Consider the following 24,618-nt stretch of genomic DNA (forward strand, 5'->3'; position numbering starts at 1 on the left):
ATGGCTCGCTGACCATCCGCAGGACAGAGGCAAGGCGGGACCCGGTGCCTTGGGGTGGGGACAACCCACAGCCATTTCTGAGTTCTTTAGGTTGCCACAGTCCCCTAGAGTCTACAAAGCACTTTCCTGCCCATGACCCAGATTCTCCCGGCTCCTAACTTGGGTGACCTCCAGCTAGTGACTTTTCTCTGTGCCTCAGTCACCCTAGCCATTCAGTGGGGCTAATAGTTGTTTCTACCTCATAGGTTTATAGTAAGAAATCAGTGAGATGACCCACGCCAGGTGTTTAAGAGTGCTGGCCCTTGGGTGATACCAATAAATGTTATTATTAACAACCCCATGGGGCAGAGTAGACAAGTAAGAGAGCCCCGTTTTACAGATGAAGACCCTGAGGCTCAGGCCCACGACCAGTAAGTGCCCAAGGCAGGACGCCATCCTAGCTCTCCTGACTCCTGCTCTGTGCTGTTTCCAAAGCCTTGAGCCCTGGGGAAGCCACGCCCCTTCCCTTTTGTGTCCCAAGCCCTGCGGTCGTGCAGACATCCACAGTCCCGTCCTGTCGGGCTCTTCTTAGCAACCCTTGCTTTCGCCCACTGTTATCCGAGTCTCTACCATGGGCCAGGCACTGGTAGAGACTCCTGCTTTGATGAGCATGATTTCCTGTCCAATTTTAGTGGCCGTGATCCCCGTTTTAGCGATGGGGAGATGGTGTGTACTCATATGGGGACATGGTGGTGTATTTGTAATGAGTCTGGGACAGTCCCCAGTGGAGCCGGATTTGGTCCCATCCTGATCTGACCCCCAAATCTCCACTCATAGCTGCATGCTGTGCTGCCCCCGCAGTCCCTTGGGAGCGGCCTCCAGGATGTCACCTTCTCAGTGTAGACAGGGGCCTCAGGCTGCCCCTCAGCTCCGCTCCTGGTGGCACGGCCACTCAGAAGTGAATCTGAGCCGTGTTCGGCCTGGGCTTCCTCACTGGCCATGGCACTGGGTATCCTGTAGAAAAAACTTCCTTCTTGCTAAGCTGGGAAAACACCGTAAGCCATCTCTCTCTGGAAGGCTCACGGCACATGCCCACACAATAAAAGGACCAAGGAATCCTGCAGCCAGAAGCGGGTTGTTGTCTGACTCAGCGTTTCCCAAACTTACTTCACCACGGAACACTTTTTTCAAGGAATCCCTGGTAATGTGCCGTGGAGTGATGATACTTCGTTGTACCCGGTTTGAAAGAGGGGGATCTGAATCATGCTTTTGCAGCATGTGGCTCCACTGAGTGCAAAAAATCCATGCTCTTAGTCACCACGACCCCCACGTCCCAGGTGTGAAAGGGGCTAGATTCCCTTTGGACATCTATTGACGAGCGGCCGCGGAGGCTCTTCTGATGGACTCCGCAAGCCCCTGGCTGGTTTATGCTCTAAACTCCTATGTTTAGACGGGTCTCGCTCCCGTCCTCTGTGTCTGTGCCCCGCTGTCCGCCTCACCCTGCTCTCCTGAACAACACGTCCCCCCTTCCACACCCTCTTGCAGATGGACGACGCCGGCCAGTACCAGTGCCTCGCGGAGAATGAGATGGGCGCGGTGGAGAAAGTGGTGATCCTCGTACTGCAGAGTGAGTCTAGGCCTCCCCCCAGCCTGGGTGGGGACAGGGTGAGGTGGGCGCTGGGGGGCGGGAGCGGCTGTGCTGAGGCTGGGCCGGTGCATGCCAGGCTCCCTGGTCAGCACGGAGGCCAGAGAGGCAGGGCCAGGGCCTGGGAATTCTCTGACAAGTATGTATCGAGAGCACACAACCGAGGTCCCATGCAGTGGCTCCCCAGTTACAGAACGGGAAGCAGGGTCGGGGCTAATGAAGATCCAGGGACCCAACAGCCAGGCTGGGCGGGGGACCCATTTATTCCAATTCACAACCATCCACAAGACCATAGTGACAGCTCTCGGATTTGCCAAACAGCTGGTAGTTCACAGAGTACTGTCTGAGCCCCAAAGTAACCCTGCAAAGTCAACTAAACAGGGGTTTTTAATAAAACTTCGTAGTGACGATTCACGTACGTAGGGAGAATACATGTTACAAGGGTACAGCTCAATGGATTTTCTTTTTTAATCTTTTATTTATTTACTTACTTACTTAGAGAGAGAAGTGAGTGCAAGCAGGGAGGGGCAGAGGGAGAGGGAGAGGGAGAATCTCAAGCAGGCTCCATGCCCAGTGCAGAGACTGACACGGGGCTCGATCTCACGACCCTGAGACCATGACCTGAGCAGTTGCTTAACTGAGAGAGCCGTCCAGGCACCCCTCAATGAATTTTAATAACGTGAACCCGCCAAGTTAACCTGCACCCAGAACAAAAATAGAAAAATGGAACGCTACCAGCTTCCGGCCACTCCCTTCAATATCGTACCCCGTTTCCAGTCAATGCTGCTTGCCCCAGGTGACCCCTGTCCAGAGTTTTGCCTTTAAAAAAAAATCAACACGGGGCGCGTGGCTGGCTCAGTTGGTAGAGCATGCGACTCTTGATCTTGGGTTTGTGAGTTTGAGCCCGATGTTGGGCAGAGAGATTACTTTGAAAAAAACAGCTTCATTAAGATATATACCACAAAATTCACCCATTTGTATGGTGGAATATTATTCACACGTAAAAAAGAAGGAACTCTGACACCTGCTACAACATGGATGAAACTTGAGGACGTCAAGTGAAATAAGCAATCACCAAAACACAAGCACCGTATGACTCCGATTAGATGAGCTATCCAGATTTGTCAGAGTCACAGAAACAGAAAGCAGATGGGGGGACACTGGGGGCACGTGGGCGAATGGATTTAGAGTCTCGGTTTTGCAAGACGAGAGGGTCCTGGAGGTGGATGGCGGTGGGGTTGCCCAACAGCGTGAGTGGGTTCCACTACTCAACACCACACTTCAAAATGGTTACGATGGTAAACTTTATCTGTTCTCCACCCCTCTTTTTAAAAATTAAAAATCCACCCATTCTAAGCCTGCAGTTAGCGATTCTTAGTAAACTTATAACATTGTCCATCCATCGCCACGGACGTTTCTTATCACTCCAAGAAGCTCCCTCTGCCCGTCTGCTCCCACCCCCAGCCCCAGGGAACCGCCAGTCTGCCTTCTGGCTCTGTGGGCGTACCTTTCTGGAAACCTCATCTAGGTGGCATCCTGTGTATTCTTCGGTTCTGAGTTCTTTCGCTCATCAGTGTGTTCGAAGTTCGTCCATAGTATGGCACGTATCGGAGCTTCCTCCCGTTTTATTGCTGGACAGTATCCATTCCCCGGTTACTAGACATTCAGCTGGTCTCTGATTTGGGGCTGTTAGGAATAATGCTGCTGTGAACATCGGCACGCAAGTCTTCGTGCGGGCACGTGTCCTCCTTTGTCTTGGGTAGACTCCTACGGGTGCATTGCTCAGTATAGCTAACTTTTCAGGAAACCACCAAACTGGCTGTAGTATTTTGCTTTCCTGCCATCAGTGTATGAGGCTTCGGGCTCTGTACGTTCTTGCCAACGTTTTGTTGTCTGCCTCTTTTATTCAGTCATCCCGCAGGTGCAAACTAGTATCTCACTGTGGTTTTAATTTGCATCCCTCTAATAACTAATGACACTAAGCACTTGTGTGTGTGTGTGTGTGTGTGTGTGGCCCATTCACATGTCTTCTTTGGGTAAATGCTTTTCATAGTCTTGCTCATTTTACAGTTGGGTTGTTTGTCTCACGAATGAGTTCTGAGAGTCTTTATGTCGTCTGGGTTAAGAGTCTTTTAGCAGATACGTGATTTACAGATATTTCCCTCCAATCTGTGGCTTGTCTCTGCATTTTCCTATCGGTGCCTTGGAAAAGCAAAAGCGTTAAAATTCGACGAAGTCCAAATTCACCGATTTTGTATTTTATAGACTGTGTGTTTGGTATTGTATCTTAAACGATCTTTGTCTAGCCGAAGGTCACATTCTCTCCTATAATGTTGACAGTTTTCATTTTTACATATGGAAGTCTGTGATTCACTTTGAGTTAATTTTTGTGTGAAATAAGGGTCTAAATTCTTTTTTTTTCTTTCCTTTGCATATGGGTATTCAATGGCTCTGTACCATTTGCTTAAATCTTAGTTTCCTCAGTGATGTTTTATAGTTCATGGGTCTTATCCCTCTTTTGTTGGTTACTAAGTATTTTATTATTTTTTTTTTTAATTTTTTTTAATTTTTTTTAAAGATTTTATTTATTTATTCGACAGAGATAGAGACAGCCAGCAAAAGAGGAACACAAGCAGGGGGAGTGGGAGAGGAAGAAGCAGGCTCATAGCAGAAGAGCCTGATGTGGGGCTCGATCCCAGATCGCCGGGATCACGCCCTGAGCTGAAGGCAGATGCCTACCCGCTGTGCCACCCAGGCGCCCCTAAGTATTTTATTATTTTTGATGCTACTGTGAATGGAATTATTATTGGTGTGATTTTTGGATTTTGCATGGCTAATACAAAAATCCAGTTGAGGCAAGGCTGAGTAGAAGTGGAGAGAGCAGACAGCCTCGCCTTGTTCCCAGCTGTGGACGGGGAGCGTTCATTCTTCCACTGTTGAGTATGACGGCAGCTGTGGGGTTTTGCAGGTACTTTTTATCGGGGGAAGAAGTTTTATTTGATATGTAGTTTGTTGAGCGTTTTTGTCATGGACTGCGGGGGCGGGGGGTTCTGGTTCCAGACAAGATGGCGTAGATGCCCTTCTCCCTATTCCTCCTGCTGCGTGCGGCTGAACACCTTGGGTGTTACGTAGAAGACAAACATTGACTCTGAAAGATAGAGAAAAGAAGGATTGACTAAGGAAGGATCTTGGGACCTGTGGAGTGACATGGCAGTGGATTCCCTCGTTTCTCTTTTTGCCTTGTGTATCCTGGACAGGATGCTTGAGAAGCCAGCAACCTGTGACTGCCAAGGGGCCCTCCTCACGCACACGTACAGAGATCCCCGACAAAAGCCTGCTCTCTCTTGCGAAAGGGCCAGGAAAGGAACAGCATAGCAAGCTGGAAAGCTTTCCGATAATGACCACCCTAGTCCAGCCAAACACCACGAGAAAAACTGCAGCCACACCCCAAGGCCCATCAACGAAGACCAAGTGGGTGGGGAGCTTACACTTCCACCCTTGCCCTCTATCCCCAGCACCCCTGTGCCCGTCCTGGGGGGTGGCATCAGGGGAGGCCAGGTGAGGGGCAATAGCAGGTGTTCCCCCCACCCTGGCCAGGGTGACGTCAGCAGAGAGAAGTGGGAACCCTGAACTCCCATGTCTGCTCGGGAGTAGGGGAGCACCCCTCCTGTCCTGGGGTGCCCACGGAGGCCAGTTAGGGAAGCTGGATCTCCGCCCTCACCTGGCAGCAATGAGGCAGCACCTCCCTTCCCTTGGCAATGGCAGAGGAGGCCTGCTAGGAAGTAAGAACCGGGGCATGTCATGCTCCAGGTGTTCGGGTCGCAGCTGAAACTGACTCGTCTTGTCAATAACAAGGCAGCTCTCAACCTGAATGAGAAGAGCTGATCCACAGACAGTGACAGCCGCTGGAATAATCTGCCACGGATCTTAAAATAAGCGTCGTTAAGAATGCCTGGCCAAGCAACTGGAAACATGCTTGAAACACGACAGCACAAACAGGAGCTACAGAAAAACCAAAGGGGAGTTGTAGGACTTAACCGATAAAATGAAAACCTCAGTGGGCAGTGTAACAGCAGTATGAAGAGGACAGAGGAAGGAATTAGTGGTTTTGAAGACGTAGCAATAGAATTTACCTAGTCTGAACAACAGAGAGAAAACAGACTCAAAAAAAAAAAAAAAAAAAACAAGGAGCAGAGCCACAGACACGAGTGGGACGAAGCCAGGATCTGACAGGATGACATCAGGGTCCCAGAGGGAAAGGAGAAAGGGGTGAGAAGTATTTAAAGAAATGAGAGCTGGAATTTTGCAAACTTTCACTAAAGGCATACGCCTACAGATTCAAGAAGCTGAGCAAAACTCAAACAGGATAAACCCAAGGAAATTCTGCCCCAGACACATCACCCTCAAGCTTGCTGAAAATTAAGGGCAAAGAAACTAAGGCTCCATCCTCCATCGATGCACCTGCGTGTGGCCGTGGAGTGATTCAGAGTTCCGGCAGTCTGGGAGTGGCCTTGGCTTTGACTCTTCCTGTGCCCCCCGCCCCATCCACCCCCAGATCCCCGCGCAGGTGCTCCTGGTCCGCGGAAGCCAGGGATGTGTGGAGAGCCGGTCTGGCCTTTCCAGGGCTCCCTCATTTCCAGGCTCTTCTCATTAAGCTTCCAGATGGTCCCCTGGTTTCCTCAGGCCAGTAGAGGTGCCAGGTCCCCACTTGCTTCCGGCCAGTTCTCCCCCCACCCCCGACAGCACCCCGGTCTCTCAGAATACGCATGCATCCTCACCGGCAAATCAAGCCAGTCCCTTGGAATAGCAAGAGCTGGGGGTTTCACAGCCAGCCCCGCTGCAGCAAAACCCCCAGGACGACCACAGTGGAGTGGGGGTGGGAGATGGGAGCAGCCCCAGGCCACACCCCTCCACCATTCTCGCCCGAAGTTCTAGAAGCTTCTCACGGATAAATGATGCTCAGTTTGTTGTTTGCCTTTCATGGACTTCTAGAGCCCTGAAATAGTTGGTTTGGATAATTTTGTCAAGTTTTCTATTTGATTGTTGGGGGAGCGGACTTGCTGGCCTCTTCACACAGCGATGGCCAGTGTCATGCTCCTGCTTGTTTCTGACCTTTATTTAAATGAAGCCATATCGTATGTGCTCTTGTGTCAGGCTTTCTGGGCACAACACCGTGTGCGAGATCGCACGTGGAAGGCGTTCATCCATTCTCGTTGCTGTATGGTTGGCTGCAAGCGGACACACCACAGTTTGCCTATGGCTCTGCACTTCCGGGCGGTTAGGAACGGCGCTGCTTCCGTATTCTCACGCATGCCGTTGGTGGACACGCATGCACGTTTCTGTTAGGGTATCGACCCAGGAGTGGCTGGGTCAGAGAGCAGGCATACGTTCCACTTTAGGAGATCCTGGCTGATAAGTGGCTCCCAGTGATATGACCGTGTCCTCGTCTCCGGGACCTGTGAATGTGATCTTATTTGGAAAAAGGATCTCTGCAGACATGATTAAGTTAAGGATCTTAAGAGGAGGAGATTATCTTGGATTGTTTTGGTGGAACCTAAATGCTATCATAAGTGCTTTTATAACAGAGGCATATATCTCGTATATGGGGGAAGAAGAGGAGGAGAATGGGGAAGAAGAGGAGGAGGAGGGGAGGAAGAGGAAAAGGAGGGTGAGGATGTGGAGGGGAAGGAGAAGAGGAGGAAGAGGCGAGAAAGAGGAGGGGGCAGGAAAAAGAGGAAGAGGAGGAGGGAGAGGAGGAGGGGGGAGAAAGAAGAGGCGGAAGGGAGGAAGAAGAGGAGGAGGAGGAGGGGGGAGAAAGAAGAGGTGGAAGGGAGGAAGAAGAGGAGGGGAGAAACGGGAGGAAGGGGAGGGGAACATGGACGCAGAGACTAGGGGGACGCAGCCTCAAGCCAGGGAACGCTAGAAGCCAACAGAGGCTGGAAGAGGCAAGAAACGGATTCTGTCCTTCAGCCTCTGGAGGAAGAAGGACGCCTTGACGTTACCCCGTGAAACAGCTGGTTTGGGACTCCCAGCCTCCAGGGCTGTGAGAGAGAGGACCGTTGCTGCTTAAGCCACCGAGTCTGTGGCCTTTTGCTACGGCAACCATGGGAACGGGTGCCCTGGCTGGCCCTTCTCCACGTGGCTGTACCTGCTTGCACCCGTACCCTCAGTGTGTGTGAGCTCGCCTTACCCCCGTCCTCACCAGCGCTGGGCGTGTGCTGCCTTTTCCTCCCAGCCGCGCTGGAGGGTCTGTGGGAGTGAGTGCACAGGGTTTGCCGTCTTTCAGATGAGGAGACTGAGGGTCAGGGAGCCACTTAGCGAGCCTCACCCACAGCAGGTGACAGGGACCCCGGTCTCCCATCAACGTGGTGCCAACTAGAGGCACCAGGTTGGAAGACCTCCCTGTAATAGACCCAAACAGTGGAACACCAAGTAGGCCTAGGAACGAGTATTTCATGGCATGGAAAGGCAGCTTAGGATTTATTATGGGGTGAGAAGGAGGCAAGCAAGCAAGCGGCTAGGAGCAATAGGGTCGTTTTCTGGGAAACAGTGTCTCGAAGGAAATTCTGCCAGAACCGTAACTGGATGTGACAGTCACTTGTGATTCTATTGTCCCCTTTCTACCGCTGCATTTTCTAATCTGTTTGAATGAACAAACATATACAAATAATAGAACATTCCCTAAACCACCCGGGCCTCCCACAGGTGCCCCAGTGTTCCGGGTGGAGCCCCAGGACGTGACCGTGAGATCCGGGGAGGACGTGGCCCTGCAGTGCCAGGCCTCGGGAGAGCCCGTGCCCACGGTGGAGTGGCTGCGAGCGGGCGAGCCCTTGCGGGCCAGTCGGCGGCTCCAGACCCTGCCTGACGGGAGCCTGTGGCTGCAGCAAGTGGAGGCCGGGGACGCGGGCACATACGAGTGCGTCGCTCAGAACCTCCTGGGCTCCGCCACGGCCCGGGCAGTCCTGGCCGTGAGAGGTATGGGGCGTCCCCGCTCAGACCATGGTGGACAGAGGCGGGATCTCCTGCTCAGTGGGGGATTTGTGTGTTGCTTATGGGGGATGTGGCCCCCCACCCTGCCAGCTCCCTGACTCTTCTCTTTGCGTAGAGTCACAAACTTGGGAGGAACCAGCCAGCAGGGACTTAGGGGTCATCTTCTCTATCCTGCCCTTTACAGTTGGGGAAACTGAGGCTCCAAGAGGCTAAGTGTTGGCCACTCATACTGGACGGGAACCCCCTGGCCATTCCGGCTTACCTGGCACAGACATGGGTCCTCTTTGGGGATATAGGCAGCATAAAACAAGGACATCCGTGGTGCCCCCTCTGGGGGTTGCTTTGTTAAGTCTGTGAATTAGGCCGTGGTGGGGAAGCAGTGACTGATGCCGCTTCCTGGCATTAGACGCACCTGCCACGTCACGCCTCCCTGTTCAGCTCCCTTCTGCCTTGGGCCAGACCAAACTTCAAAACAGAGAAAAGGACTAGCCTGAGAAACCACAGTAAAATGACTCAGACTGCACAATGGAAAGTCTCCAAATATTGCTTCTGAACGTCATTTCTGTGTCTCTGTAGCAAATACTCCCTATCTGTGGCTTTGCGTTTCTGTCCCCGGCCCTGGCGGCCGTCTCTCATCTGTCACCACACACACGGTCAGATTACTTCTCCACGTCTCCGTAGAGCACCTTTCCAGGCAGCACGTCTGGACTAATAGGACTTGGGGCTTGACACTCTGCCCCTTGCAAAGCTACTCGAAACCCATTGAGCCAACCCACAGCGGGACCCTTTCTGGCCCCTGGTCTCCTCATCTCCTGCAGACAGGGCTCCAGTACCACGCAGCTCTGGAAACCCCGTGGTTCTCTGACACCCGGCCACAGGTGCTGCCCCAGGGGGCAGCTTTAGGTCTGAGCAGACCCCCGTTTATTTCAGAGCCTGGCCCCCGTCCTTCTCCTCTCCTGTTGGGAAGCCCCCACCCCAGACCACAGAGCCTTGCACATGGCTTCTGGAGGAGTCTCCCCGGGCTGCCGCAGCAAAGTTCCACAGCCTGGCGGCTTCAGAGAGATGTAGGTGTCTCTCAGTTCTGGAGCCCAGAAACCTCAGATCAGGGTGTAGCGGGGTTGGTTCCCTGGGATCTGTGATAGAGAATCTGTCCCATGCCCCGACCCCTGCTGGTTTGCGGGCAAACTCTGGCTTTCCTTGGCTCATAGAAGTATCACCCACAGCTCTGCCTATGAGTTCCCTACAAGTTTCCCCCCGGAATCTACCCACCTCTAAATTTCCCCGTCACATAAGGACACCAGTTATTAAGTTAGGGCCCACCCTAATGACCTTATGTTAACTGACCCCCTCTGTACAGACCCGGTCTTCAATAAGGTCACACCCTCGCGTCTGGGGACTAGGACCCCCACACATCTTTTAAAGGGCACATCATTTCAGTTACCACAGCCTCCTTACTTTTTAAATGGAAACAACCATGTTTAAAGTCTCCTACATGCTAATTAGAGGAAGGCCAGGTAAGTTAGAAACGAATCTACAAGGAAAGAATGAATTAGCCACTTTCTCACCTCCTTCAATGACCAGAAATAGCTATCTGGGCCATTACTTGGGGTATATCCCTCTACACTTTTTTCCCCGAATGTAAAGAGAGGCGCTTTTTCTTTTTTATAAATGAGGATGAATGTATAGGTCGCCCCTACCTGTTTGGACAACATCCCATGGCAGTAAACCCAGCCTGTGTCTTCAGCGGTTTCATATTCCACTGGGACACTTTCCCAACTTACCTGCTGTTGGCTTTGTTAAATAAGCAGCACGTTTAGGGTTTGGTTTGGTTTGGTTTTTTCCAGTTTCCCCTCTGAAAAGGACACTGTGGTGTGTGTCTTTGTGTGTTCGTCTGGGTAGGTCTCTAGGATAAGCCCAGGGGGGCATGGCTAGGTAAACTGTGTTCAGGGGTTCTGAGGCTCTCTCACCATGAACACTGTCTTCTCTTCCTCATTTCCCGTCAGCCTGGGCGGCCCCTCCGGGCCTCATGGGAGGCAAGAGGCTGCCCAGTCACCCCATGTCTGAGAAAGTTGACAGTGGCTTGTCATCCCCAGCCTCCAATTTCTTGTCGCCTTTGAAAGATGCCAGGCCACGTTGCTGCCTTGTTCTCTGCACCCAACTTCTTCCTCTTCCCCTTATTAAGAGGCCAGGGGTAGGTTCACGGTCTGCTCCTCTGTCCCTCCCATAAACCCCAGAGCTGCACATTATTGGTGAGAGACATCCCAGATGGGCATCAAATCTCATCAAACCCCAGCTCTGGGCTGCAGGAAACGGCGCTGCTTCCTGGAATCCAAAATGAATGAGCCCCCTGGTTTACTCATTTAGGACCTGGCAGTTGAGTGTTTTATGTTATCTTTTCGACAGATCATGGGCAATTGGTTGTTAATTTCCCCAGAGAGCCAGCGAGCGAAGAGGCAGGCTAGCTTCTGTCTCTCGGCCCCCCCAGAATGCCATCTGTGCCGAGGAGACAGCTGGCCCATCAGCCAGAGGAAGCACTCTCTGATTAGTGCTGGAGCGCACCTGCTTGCAGACCGCCCGGCTGCTGTTGGAAATGCAGCTGCAGGGCGGCTGGAGCCAGGGCCATGGAAGGAGGGAAGGATGTTCGGGTGGCAGCATTCAGGTCCTGGCCTGGTGCCCTGGCTCAGAGGAGCATGCCAGCCCCTCCATCACGAGCTCTCGGCATTTTAGAACCCGACAGGTCTTTGGCACATCGGTGGTCCCACCTCCTCACTTTATAGATAAGCCAACTCAAGGGTGTCTTGGGGGGCCTGACCTGCCCAGATTTCCAGGAAGGTGACAGCAGAGCCAGAATTAGAAGCCAGCACCATGCCAGTGCAGGGCGCCTCTTAAAAGCCTCACCCCCACCCCCCGAGCCAAGATCCCCTGGGCAATGAGTCCATCACCCACGAGCTGTGTGGCCTTGGGCAAATCACTTCCCCTTGCTGAGCCTCAGTTACTCCTCTGCGAAGTGGGTAACAGTACCTGCTTCCTCTGAGGGCATAGAGGTGGATAACGTCACTCTTCTCTGCCCTCCTCACAGGGGAGCCCCGCGGGAGCCGGGGCAGCATGTCCGGGGTGATCAATGGCCAGGAATTTAGCAGGGCCACCCTCAACACCAGCGTGCAACAGGAGGCACGCTCTGGGGTCACCACCATCCAGAGCCGCATCAGCCATATCCCTGCGAGCGTGGGTAAGTGGGGTTCAGAGCCTCTCCTGCGCCCGTGTTCTGAGGCTGGCTGAAGGCTGGAGGAAATCTGACTGCCCCTAAGACCCGAGTCCAAGCCAAAGTGGATTTAGGTGCCGGCCACTTTCTCCCCACCCCCACTACCTCCCAAAAAGACAATAAAAATCAGACAGAGACAGTGTGAAATAATCAGGATACGTGAGTGCAGTCAGACAATGATTTTTGAGATCACTGATGGCCAAGTGAGGATTTGCTCCCGCTGTTAAGAGCTGATAGGAAAGGAAGGATTAAGGGGTATGGCCTGGAGGGGGCAGAATGGGGAAATTGAGGACAATAAAATTAGCTAGAAGCCCCAGAGCACCAAGGAATGTCCACTTTCAAACAGAGTCATACTAGCGTGCCCTAGCAGATGGAATGTTCTGGAGTGATGTTGCAGACCCTGCTGTCTCGCCCCTCGCAGGGCACCCTGAGGGTCCAGAGCAGGGAGAGGGCAATGCCAAAGCACCTCCAGAGCTGCCCTTGACCTCAGGCCTGTGTGAACAGCGTGGGGTCAGGGAGTTCCGGCTGGGGGGCACTCCGGGCTGGCTGGCAGCAGGGAGCGAGTAGAGAGAGAGGCTGCCCAGATGCGGCTGCTTCTTCCAGCTGCCCAAGCAGGAGCCATGGAGAAGAGGCCAGGAGGGCCAGCCTCCATGCGGGGCAAACTGGGTCCTTCCACACCTCTTTTCTGAGTCAGCCACTTCACTAGAAGCTCAGCCATCCCTCACCCCAAGCGAGTGGGGTTTCCCCATCCCCGGGCTGCGGCACCCCCTGCCCAGTGAGAAGGGCTGGGCATCACGTGAAGGTCTGGGAATCCATGTCCAGAGTGATTTTTTTACCCCGTTTTCAAAGTCAATGGCCTTCCTCCCCCAGGCTCTTCTGGAAGGCGTCTGTAGGTTAGGAGACTTGGTTGATTTTCAGCTTGGTCCAGCACCCGTGTCCCAGGCTCGATGGTGACCCCATCACCCTTCCGATTTGTTGAACTGAGTTCAATACCAACCAGTTACATGCCTTTCTTTGTATACATGGATTCGGTTCCTTTTCACAACCTCTCCACAAACTGGATTATTTGCCCTCCCCCTTCCCGGGTTCTGATCCAGTAACTGGCCCAGGTGATCGCAGGGCTGAGCCTGGGCAGGGAGGGAAGGGACTGAGCCCTCCTGGGGCAACAGGGAGCTACAGAGGGATCTTGAGCAGGAGAGTGGTGGCCCTCAGGACCCGGCCCTGACCCAGCCTCCACGCCCGCCCTGTGCAGGGCCTCTGATGCGGGTCCTCGTGGTCACCATCGCCCCCATCTACTGGGCCCTGGCTGGAGAGAGTGGGGACGCCTTGAACGGCCACTCTCTGACGGCTGGCAGCTTCCTGCAGAAGTCGCACGTGGAGTTTGCCACAGGTGAGCGGGGGTCTTCTCCCAGGGAGGCCGGGTGGGGCTGAGGCCTGAGCCCAGGGCCTCTCCCCCATGGTGACTCCAGGCTGGGCGGGGATGGATTGCAGGGGAGCTGCTCACGATGACCCAGGAGGCCCGGGGCCTGGATCCCGAGGGTCTCCTGCTCCTTGATGTGGTGGTCAGTGGCGGCGTCCCCGAGAGCCTGGCTGACGCAGATCTTCAAGTGCAGGTGGGGGCCGCCCCCAAGGGGCGCAGATGGGGGCAGGGGAGAGCATGGGATGTGTTGCCCCAAGCATCCCCTCCTGACACCCCAGCAGGGGCTGGGGTGTGGCCTGGCCCAGACTCAGCCCTGTGGGAGGATACCCTGGGTCCAGCCTCTCCGGTGTCTTCCCCATTTCATACATAAGAATGCCAAAGGGAAGACCCGCTCAAGGGTGCCCACCTGGCTGGAGGAGGAGGTGAAAGGCCCACCAGCCCTCCGCCTCCAGCATCCCTGGCTCCTTGAATGGGGGCCTGCAGTTCCCATCCCTTGGAAGTTGAAATCTGGGACATTATCTGTCTCCCTTTTCCCCCTCCTCCTCCTCCTCCTCTTCCTATTCCTTCCTCTTCCCCCTCCTCCTCCTCCTCCTCCAGGACTTCGAGGAGCGCTATGTACAGATGGGGCCTGGCCGTCTCTTTGTGGGCTCCACACAGCACTTCCTGCAGGACAGCCTTCCCACGTTCCTGCGTTGTAACCACAGCATCCAGTACAGCGCAGCCCGGGGCCTCCAACCCCAGCTGGTGCAGCACTTGCAGGCCTCGGCTATCAGCTCGGCCTTCGACCCCGAGGCCGAGGCCCTGCACTTCCAGCTTACCACAGCCCTGCGAGCTGGTGAGGCCCCCGTCCTTTGTCTCCACTCCCCACTGCCCCAGCTAGACACCTACCAGGGGCCCCCAATGCACGTGGCTGAAAGCCAAGGGGACGCCCCCCGCTCCTGCACACACGGACCATGGACCAGAAACTTGGGACGGGGACAGCTCACCTCCTTGTCCACTCACCTCCAGCATGTCCTTGCTCCCGTCCAACCGTCCACACCCCCAGGCGGGACACAGCTCTTCAGGCCACTCTTGTTCAAACCCTCCAGAGGCTTTTCCCCGGCCCCATGGTGAAGGTCCAAGCCCACCCCCCATCAGGCTGCTCTTCAAGACTCCAGCCATAGGCCACCCTCTGCTCAAGGGCCCCTGCAGCAGAGGCCCCACCCAGGCCGCCAGGAGCCCCAGCTGGAACCCCTAGACGCCCACATGAGCACACTGTCTATATTCAACCAGGGGATGCTGAAGATACACCCGGTACCAATATTTGAGGTCCCAACTTGTTTGTAACATTGAACATGGGACAGTGGTGAGGGCACAGCTTTGGGGTCAGGCAGACCCTGGTTCAAACCCAGCCACACCATTTCCCAGCTGTAGGACCTTGGCAGCAATGCCCTGGCCCTCTCTGAGCCTCAGTGTTCCCACCTGTAAAATGGGCATAGTATCCCCGGCCTTGTAGGGTATCAGGAGTAGCACTGTTTTCACTGAAACCCTCACCTGGCCCCCAGTGATTGCTTTTGCAAACATGCTGTCCTGACAATAATTTCGGGAGTCTGGGCTCCTGTCTCCAGACCACAGTCTGCCCCGCCCCCCGCGCTTGCTGCTGCATCAGATGCTATCATTCACCCATTCTGCACAGCCCCTCCCCCACACACAGCCAGGGGCCACGTCCACTCCTCTGGATTCTCAGGAGTGCTCGTTTGCACGCATGGACAGCCTGTTTTGTTCTTTTCTGTAATGATCTCTCCTGTGTCTGCCAGCTTTACAGTCTGGCCAGCCCATTGTGAGCCCCCCCTCCATGGCCTGACCCACGGCCAGTGCCTCCAACAGGCCTGGGCTGGGAATGGGCTCCAGGGCGGGCTGGGCATCAGCCTGGCCAGGCTGGCAGGAGGGAGCTACGGCCAAGGCTGCTGTCTGTCCTTGGGCACCTTGGCCGCCATGCCCTGGCATCCTTCAACCTATCCCTTTGCCTTGCAGGAGAGAATGAAGTTGGCTGCCCAGAGGGCTTTGAGCTAGATGCCCAGGGCGAGTTTTGTGTGGGTGAGTGCCTTCCCCGCCCCCTGGCATGGACGGTTGGGGGGGGGGCTCTGCCTGGGAGGGACAATGTGTCCTGGCCAGCTGGCAGGAGGGCCTGTGAGTGCAGACTGCCAGAGCTCTGTCCCCCCACCCCCCACTCCCCAGACAGGGACGAATGTTCAGAGGGTCCCAACCCCTGTTCTCACTCCTGCCACAATGCACCTGGTCGCTTCTCCTGCTCCTGTCCGGCAGGCTTTGCCCTGGCCAGGGACGACAGGAACTGCAGAGGTGAGTGGGCCCGGGGGCAGAAGCTCTCCTTGGAGTTGGGCTGGGTGTGTGCGGGGCATTCTGGAGCCAGGAACCCGGCCCGGACACACCTCAGGACACGGCCTGTTCTGGTGGCATCAGATGCCAGGCAAGGGGTGGCAACACCCTGTTTCCATTGGGAATTTCCTGCTATGTGGGCAGCAGATAGGAGAGACTCAAGTGCTGGGGCTGCTAGGGAGCCCCGGAGACATACATGTGGCCACCCCGTGCCCGTAGTGTGCACACCTGCTGAGCCCGGACATGGCCTCGGGGGCTTTCCCGCCACTCCATGGCCACTCCCAGCCGACTGGGGTTGGAAGTGAGTGGACACCCTTCTGCCCCACTTGCTGTACTTGGCCCCTTCACAAAGTGACCGTAGGACACTGTCCAGATGCTGACCGTCCCCAGCTGCATGCCTCTGCTCCCACCAGCGAGGACTGGCCCTGCCAAGTCTCCACTGCGCTTTGACCCGGGTGCCCACGGGGCATTGTCTGCAACCCTGTATCAGATGCCCCACACCCAGGCCTGTGGGTCCCTTGGGGCGGGCTCTGTGTTTCGGGGAGAGGGGCAAGATGATGGAAAGAGCTAGCAGGAGGGGTAGGGCCTTCTTGCCAGGGTCTCCTGGGCCTGGGGAGGAAGCCTGCGTCTAGATAGCCAGGGTCAGGGTGGCAAGGAGGGCCTGGGGGATGTGTGTTCACGCGGCCCCTGCCCCTGTTTGCCCCGATGTGGATGAGTGTGCCTGGGATGCCCACCTCTGCCAGGAGGGACAGCGCTGCGTGAACCTCTTTGGGTCCTACCACTGCCTCCCCGACTGCAGGCCTGGCTTCCGGGTGGCCCCCCATGGGGCCGGCTGTGAAGGTGACAGGGGCAGGATGGGGGGCTGTCCATCTGTCAGGCGTGAGCCGAGGAGGTGCCGTGTGCCACTGGGAGTCTGGGCCTCTGGGGAAAGCAGAACTCTCTTGGCAGAAGGAGCAGTGAGGCCGGGGAGAAAGCTTGAACTGACCAGGTCAGGGATGGCAAATATGCTCTGTCTGCTGCCACTTCCCCGAGGTCCCCTCCTGGATCTCGCCCTGGCCTAAAGACAGCCTCCAGATCCTTCTCAACACAGCTTCTCCAGCAGCCACTAGGCATCAGCTGCACTTAGCCTTTGAGATGAAACTCAGGGGCCGCCCTGGATGGTGACCTTCGTGCCCCGGCCTTCGAGAGCCTCCTGATCACGGGTCCTCTGAGGGTGACAGGATCACCTAGTGCAGGGGCAAAGTGCAGGGGGGACTGGAACTCAGAAGAGGAGGTGACCCCAGGTCTGCGGGGTCACAGACGGCTCTCTGCCTCCTGCCTCCTTTCCGCCCTCACTTCCTTCTTTCTCACTGACTCTTAGAGCTCTTTCCCTGAACCAGGCGCCTACTGCCTTCTCATGCCTAATCCCCCTGAAGAGGTCCCGTCCTGACCCCTCTCCGCAGATAAGAAAACCAAGACTGGAAGAGGGAGAATTACTTGCTCAAGGACCCAGAGATAGGGCAGAGTTTGGTCCAAACCCGGGACTCTGCCTCCAGGGCCCACCTTTTAAGCCCCTGCTTTCTTTTCGGACCCAGAACCTTCTTACTGTCCAAAGCTGGCCTAATTGGGAGAGGTGGTTGCAAACACTGGCATTCCGGGGCGGGGGGGGGGCACCGAAGTTGGGGGAGGGGACGGGGATGAGGCCCAGATGTGGTACACCGTGTCCGCCTGGGGCAGGGGGCGGGGCTCGGCCCCAACTCTGTCCACACCCCTGCCTCCCCAGATGTGGACGAGTGCGTGGAGCAGTCGGATGAGTGTCGCTACAACCAGATCTGTGAGAACACCCCGGGTGGCCACCGCTGCAGCTGCCCCCGGGGGTACCGGCTCCAGGGCCCCGGCCTGCCCTGCCTAGGTACGGGACGCTCAGCCCCCTGGTGGACACTCGTCGGGTCAGAACCATCTGGCGCACGGGCAGGGAGTGTTTCTGACAAGGGTGTTGTCAGCTAACACCGACGGCGCGCCGCCCGTGTGCCCCAATCCCTTGCTGCTGTCCGGCACCGAACCTCACCCCCTACCCAGCAAGGTCACCTCCCCCGGGAGCCCAGGAGGAGCGGGAGGTTTAGGCAGAAGTGGGTGGGTCTCGGGAGGCTGAGCGGGGAGCATGGGCCTCCCCAGGATGCTGAAGTACCCTGGAGCCTGGGGGGAGGCCCAGAGCTGGGACAGGTTGAGGCCTCCTTGAGCTGCAGAGGCCGGAGGTGGTCCAGGAGAGGGGAGGCTTGCGGGCAGGCCTGTATGCAGTGGGGGAGGCCGCTGGAGTCCAGGGAAGGCGGGAGACCAGGAGAGATGGCTGTAGTCCGGTGGAGTGGCCGTGGCGAGCCCTCTGAGCCTTGCTTGGCGCCCGGCCTGGCCTCGTTCCTCTCCAGATATCAACGAGTGCCTGCAGCTACCCAGGACCTGCGCCTTCCAGTGCCAAAACGTCCAGGGCGGCTACCGTTGCCTGTGCCCCCCGGGCCAGACCCTCCTCCGTGACGGCAAGACCTGCACCCCACTAGAGCAGAGGGAACAAAATGGGACCACTGTCAGCCACCGGGGTCCCTTGGTGCCTTTGCTGCGGCCCCGGACCCCCCTCCCCAGGGGCTCCTACCATGCCTGGGTCTCCCTCCGGACAGGCTCCGGGGCCCCGAGCAGTCTGGGCCGGGCCTGGTGCCCCGCCGGCTTCATCCGGCAGAATGGTGTCTGCACAGGTAAGGCCGAGCCCCGGCCATCCCACTGGGGCCACTCCCACTACGTTATATCACGCTCCTAGGCTGGGCGTGTGGGCACCACACCCCATGTTCAGAACCCCAGGGCTCACTGCAAGCAGGGGGGCAGGGCGGGCGGATAGTTATGTCCTGTCCCATGCCATCTGGAAGCCCTAGTACGGATGGGCAGCGGGCTTCCCAGGGGGGACGGAAGATTTCCCCAACCATTTGACCTCTGGACACTTGACCCACTTTTGAGAAACACTCTTTTTGGTGCGCAGAGGTGAGGCAGTCAGGCAGGGAGGTTCGCAGGAGGGAAGGAGACTGTTGCAGGTCGACAGGAGAGGGTGAACAGGGACTGCTGGGGGTGGGGGAGCAGGGACAGCCCCCAGGCCCCCGAGGGAGGCTGGCTGGGGCTGGGCTGCAGAGGCAAAGGGGAGATAGGGGGGAGGGCAGACTGGCTTCAGGGTTCCTGTGGGGGCAGAGGGGTCTGTGCTGGAAGCAGTGTCTTCCCGCTCACCGCTGCCTCGGGGAGCGGGGTGGGCGGGCGGAGAGCCGGGGCGCCAGTAACTCAGTGTGTCTCTGCCCCCCCCCACCCCTGGGCCTGGGCCAGACCTGGATGAGTGCCGGGTGAGAAGCCTGTGCCAGCACGCCTGTCGAAACACCGAGGGCAGCTACCAGTGCCTCTGCCCCGCGGGGTACCGCCTCCTCCCCAGCGGGAAAAACTGCCAGGGTGAGCTGTGGCCCTCCCGGGTCTGGGCGGGCCAGGTCGGGGCTTCATGGGAAGGGCTGGCTCCCTCCAGCCGCTTCTCAACCATCTCACGTGAGGGTGGGGCAGGGAGAGGAGCTCAGAGCACCCCAGAGGCCCACGGCCAGGCGGGAAGCCACACTCCAAGCAGGAACTACAAGGTTGCACGGGCAGGCTCCGAAAGCAGCCCTGGAGGTGGATCGCAGCTCTGCTGTGTGTCCCCGGGGAGCTCACCTCACCTGTCTGAGCCTCAGTCTCCTGGTGAAATGGAGCTAACAGTCCTCCCAGCAATAGCTGGATGAGACCTGGGGAGGGCGGGCAGGGAGACAGCATTCCAGGGAGGTAGCAGCCGCTAGTCAGAGCAGGGGAGCCCCCTAACTCCCAAGCCAAGGTGCTCTCCTGAATGTGCTCCGGGCGGGAGCTGGGGCCAGCCATGCTGTGGGAATCGGCCTGCCTTGCCTGTCTCCATCCCTCACTCTGCGGGAGGATCTGTGAATGTCCTCTGAGAAGGGCTTCCACAGGGGCAGACAAGGGTCATGAGCGGTCGGCACTCTGGGTCGAGCGCAGCCCCCATCTCTTCGAGATCCTGCAGCCCAGCTCCAGGCTCAAGAGGTCCCTAGGGGGCCCACCTGGGGAGATGGGGGAGGTGCTCAGGGCCTGCCAGCTGGGCTGGCCTAGATCAAGGTGGCTGGGTTCGAAGGTCAGAGGGGCTGCCCTCCTCACTCATCCTCTGGAGGCATTTCTCTCCTGCTTTGCCCCTGCCCCCACGCCTTCTGCGGTTCCCGCCCCGGGCCCTTCCACTTCGCACCATCTTCTCGCTCCCCGTCTCTTTGCCAACTTCCCCCACCCAGACATCAACGAGTGTGAGGAGGACGGCATCGCGTGTGGCCCCAGCCAGATGTGCTTTAACACCCGTGGCAGCTACCAGTGCGTGGACACGCCGTGTCCGGCCACCTACCGGCAAGGCTCCAGCCCCGGGTAAGAGCTGAACTGGCTGGGGCTGCACGGGGCGCGTGGTCTGCCAGGAGCCAGGTGCTTACGTTCTGGCTCCTGGACGGCTGGACCCTTCCTCCTGAAAGGCCATGTCTCCGGCAGGGGCCCAGCTGCGGGGTCCCGTGGGGTCAACCCTGCCAGAGTTCCCGAGCGGGGCATCTGTGCCCACAGGGCAGGGTGCCCTCATGGAGAGCCCCTTCCTGCAGCCGCTCGGGGTGCAAGCTCCTGTAGACACTCGTGTTTAGTGCAGTGAGGCTGCGGCCGGGGCATGAGGCCCCGGGGGCAGGGAGAAGCCAGAAGCTGGAGAGAATTGCAGCTGCACACGTGAGACCCATGACTACACACAGAAAACCCTAGACACAGGAACACACACACAGACTCATAAACGCCACCCAGAAACCCCCCAAAACCCGAGGACTCCGACACACACTGGCACACAAACACAAAACCCATCTCCTTCACGCCGCTCAGTGTGGCTGCAGACACTCGTCAAGATGCTGCTCACACGTGGGGACCTTGGCGGCACAAGCGGTAGCAGCAGCAATTAGGGACGGTTAGGGACGGTGACTTGCCCTGGACTCTACCAACTGGGAGCCTAGGCGGGGGGTGGGGAGGGGGCATGGAGGCCCTTGAAAGGCTAAGCACGGGTCTGAGTCTGCCTCCCTCGTTGCAAACCCAGAGCAGGAGACTCAGCTCTGGGCTTCCCTGCGGACCTGGGGGGGCTCTCAATTGTACTGTCCACCGGACTGCCCCGGGTTGTGGGCTGGGAAAGGCCGATGGGATTATGGGACCCGCCCCCATGGGAAGGGAGCACGTCTCTAGCTTCTTTGGATCTCAGTCTGCTGATCTCTAAAGTGGGCTCACAGCAGTGCTTGTGGAGAAGGCACTGGGGGCGAGGGGACCGGCAGCGCCAGGGAGTACTGCGGAGCTTGGGGCTGAGGGCCGGTTTGCATCGCCGGAGGGCGCTCTGCCCGCCACCCGAGTCGGTGCGTGTGTCCCGCCCGCAGGACGTGTTTCCGGCGCTGCTCGCAGGACTGCAGCGCGGGCGGCCCGTCCACGCTGCAGTACAAGCTGCTGCCGCTGCCTCTCGGCGTGCGCGCCCACCACGACGTGGCCCGCGTCGCCGCCTTCTCGGAGGCCGGCGTCCCCGCCAACCGCACGGAGCTCAGCGTGCTCGAGCCCGACCCGCGCAGCCCGTTCGCACTGCGCCCGCTGCGCGCCGGCCACGGCGCCGTCTACACCCGCCGCGCGCTCACCCGCGCCGGTCTCTACCGGCTGACCGTGCGCGCCGCCGCGCCGCGCCACCAGAGTGTCTTCGTCCTGCTCATCGCTGTGTCCCCTTATCCCTACTGACGGGCGTGGTCACTGGCAGCAGCTTTTGGGTCAGTGACCCCGGGGGATGGGGGACAGGGAGGAGCGGGCCCAGCCCCCACCTCCCGGGTCCCTTGCCCCCGCCATCAACTGTGGCAAGCGACGTCATCTCCCACCCCTGTGCGTCATGGAGCCCTTCAGCAAACAGGACCTTGTGTGCAACCTTGACTCCGGGACAGCGAGGACGGGAGCTCCCCCCAGCCCCCGTGGAGGTGGAGCTCGGCAGGCAAGAGTGTGAGGCTGCCCTTAGGTGGGGAAGCCAGCGGGCAGGGCTAGAGGGAAGCCTGCTTGTCTGACTGGCTCCTCCAAGGCTTGTCCCAAGACCCAGGGAGACCTGGCTGGGACACTGCACACCAGGAGGCCCGAGGGGAGGGACAGACCCTGGGAGGACAGCAGCAGCTATCCTCCGCCCACGGCTGGCCCTATCATCCTGAACCCCACGTGTGTATGTATAATATAAAAATGGTCTTTTTTAACCCACTCGATTTCTTCGCCCAGTTATTTTGCTTTGGTAAGGAGGGACTTTGGCTGGGGGTGGGGGGAGGCCACCACCCTTCTGGTCCAGCAGCCCTGGGCCTCAAGCAGGAATGTGCTCTCTGCTGGACATCCTGCAAGAGGGTGGGGGAGGCTGGAGCTGTGGTGGGTTGGGGGAAGGAAGAGGGAGTTGTGATCAGAAAGGTAAGGGTGTTGGGTCAGATCCTTGGGGCCTCTGGGCCATTGCGGGGACTTTGGCTTTGACGGAATGAGCTGGGAAGGGACAGGATTAGAACATCTATGTATGTATTGGCGTGTGTCCAGTGTGCTGGGATAGGGTCTGAGTCTCCAGGGACTCGGCAGAAGCCCAGTGCCCTGCTTGTCTTCCCACCCCCCTGACCCCACCCTGGGCTGGCTGCAGCCCTTGGCTCAGCGACCACCCTGTTGCCGGCTGCCCCCGGTCACCACCTCTGGCAGAGAGAGACTCTTTTGCACGTGGTTTTGAAGAGGAGAGACCATTTGTTCCTCCTCGTTCCCCTTGCTCAGTGTGACACTGTCACCTCCCCCTCTGTATCCTCATGCTCTCATCTGGGCAAGGAGGAAAGCTGTCTGAGTTATTTCTCCTTAAGGGGTGGATGCCAACCAGACTGTAAACGGAGACTTCCAGCAATGCTAGATTAAACATCGCCGGATTAAATTGCTGTGTCCGTTTGACACATGGAGAAAATGAGGCTCGGAGAGGGGACAGCCCCTTGCTGGATAGGTGACTGGTTCATGGTTAGACTGGGACTCCTGACTTCCACCTGACAGCCCCTCTGGAATCTTCCCAGGGCGCTTCCACGTTCAAAGCTGTTTTCTGGTTTTGGTTTTGTTTCAAACCAAGGGTCTGCACACACACACTTTTACCGTAAAGGGCCACATAGGGAGTGCTTTCGGCTTTGCTGGACGGTCTCTGTTGAAACCACTCCCCTCCCCGATGCAGCGCTCAGCGCTCGGTGCTCGGGAGCCACCGGCAGCACACGAATGTGTGAGCGTCGCTGTGTTCCGGTAAAACTACTGGTGGACGCTTAGGTTTGAAGTTCGTACAATTTTCACATGTCACAAAATACTCTTCCTTTGATTTTTTTTCCAACCATTTACAAATGCAAACACCATTCTCAGCTTGCAGGTCTTACAAAAACTGGCGGGGCTACCGTTTGCCAGCCCTGATTTAAGTAAGCCACAGAAGTCACTAATGGTGGGTTTCAGGCTGGGTGGAGGAGAAATTCGAGGGGGCGGGGTCCTCCAACCCCCCCATACCCATTTGTCCAGCACCCGCCCATGAAGACCTTCCTTGGGCTAAATGCCCCTCTTCGTGCAACCCTAGGGGCATAGGTCACAACCTGAGCCCTGCTATTTGCTGGGCTGTTAATTTTTTTATGGAGCCCATGAAAAGATCAGTCCCAGGGTGAGGCAGGGGTGAGACGTGCGGAGGGGAGGTGCTGACTCTTCTTTCACCCCTGCTGTCTCCTCCCTGCTGCTTCTCAGTCTCCCCCTGGCCCTTCATGTTTGTAAACTGTCTGTTGAATATCCAGTGCCTTATGGACCTGAGTTTTCATTCTCCCAGGAGAGCCAGAGGCAAGAAAGAGTAAGCCCATCGCAAAGATGAAGAAATGGGGGCTCAGAGAAGGTGAGCCACCAGTCCAAGCTCACACAGCCTAGAAGGGAGAAGAAGAACTCAACCAGGCCTTCTGACTCCAGAGCCCAGGGGCAAGTTAGCCTGCAAGCCCCCCTGCTTCCACTCCCCCAAGAAAGGAGGAGGGGGATGAGGGGGAGGGCCAGGAGCAGTATGAAGAGGAGGAACCATGGCAATTCAAGACCTGAAGAGCTGCCAAGGGAGTGTCGTTCACTTCTGCCTCCTTCCTCCCCCACCTTCTAAATTTCTGTTTGAGGCTGGTGGAGAGGACTGATTGCCCAAGGTCCTGCAGGGAGCCAGTGGCAGACTTGGCCTGGAATCCGGGCTGTGATTCCCAGTCTTGTTCCCCCAGCCGTGACTCCACCCAGCTCTGCCCACTTCACAGGGATGGTCCCAGAGTGGAGGAGGAGCATCTGGGGAGATGCAGCTGGAGCCCGCTCCAAGGGAGTGTTTTCCACTTCTGCTTTTCCAGCTGCCGGCCCGCAATCCCTGGCCAAGGCCCCATGCAGCAACCCAGCCCCCTAGCACCACCTGACCTCGGGCTGAGGCTGTCCCAAACTGTCAATGGTGGTAAACAGCCCTTCAGGTCACTTATTAAACTCCCTGATGTAGTTTTTCCAAGAACCCAGCAACTGGACTCTGTGTTCCCTCGGGGGCAGGGACGGGCAACCTGGGGTCCCGCCTAGAGGACACTCTTGTTCCTGGAGCCAGTGCCCAGGCCTGGGCAGCAGCAAAGCGGCATCTGGTGCCAACCACGAGATGGTTGTGGGGTGATGTGCTTAGGGTCTCCACTTTCCCAGGCCCCTTTGTAACTAGCAGGTGCAGAGCCCCTGAGTGACAGAGGAGAGACGGAAGACAAGAGGGGCCTACTCCTTGGTTAGATGCACAGGCTGTATCTATGTTCAGACAAGGGGCCACAAGAGTCAGAGTGAAAGCCACGCTGGCTGCGGTGTGCAGGGTGGATT

General features: G+C 57.3%; 1 protein-coding gene across 1 annotated transcript in view; it reads left to right on the forward strand.

Annotated features, from left to right (window-relative positions):
- The window catches only part of HMCN2 (hemicentin 2), a 148,288-nt gene extending 126,304 nt beyond the window's left edge, over positions 1-21,984 (forward strand). Inside the window, 15 exon segments of the mRNA XM_040631353.1 lie at positions 1-29; positions 1,525-1,606; positions 8,330-8,599; positions 11,694-11,843; positions 13,129-13,266; positions 13,368-13,489; positions 13,894-14,131; positions 15,310-15,372; positions 15,514-15,635; positions 16,377-16,512; positions 17,435-17,563; positions 18,075-18,395; positions 19,006-19,125; positions 19,992-20,118; positions 21,141-21,984. The exon segment at positions 1-29 is cut by the window's left edge and continues 165 nt beyond it. Coding sequence (XP_040487287.1) covers positions 1-29; positions 1,525-1,606; positions 8,330-8,599; positions 11,694-11,843; positions 13,129-13,266; positions 13,368-13,489; positions 13,894-14,131; positions 15,310-15,372; positions 15,514-15,635; positions 16,377-16,512; positions 17,435-17,563; positions 18,075-18,395; positions 19,006-19,125; positions 19,992-20,118; positions 21,141-21,486 — 2,393 coding nt within the window. The 3' untranslated portion in view covers positions 21,487-21,984.
- Positions 21,985-24,618: the final 2,634 nt, after the last annotated feature.

Source organism: Ursus maritimus, unplaced genomic scaffold, assembly GCF_017311325.1.
Source record: "Ursus maritimus isolate PB19 unplaced genomic scaffold, ASM1731132v1 scaffold_17, whole genome shotgun sequence".
NCBI lineage: Eukaryota > Metazoa > Chordata > Mammalia > Carnivora > Ursidae > Ursus > Ursus maritimus.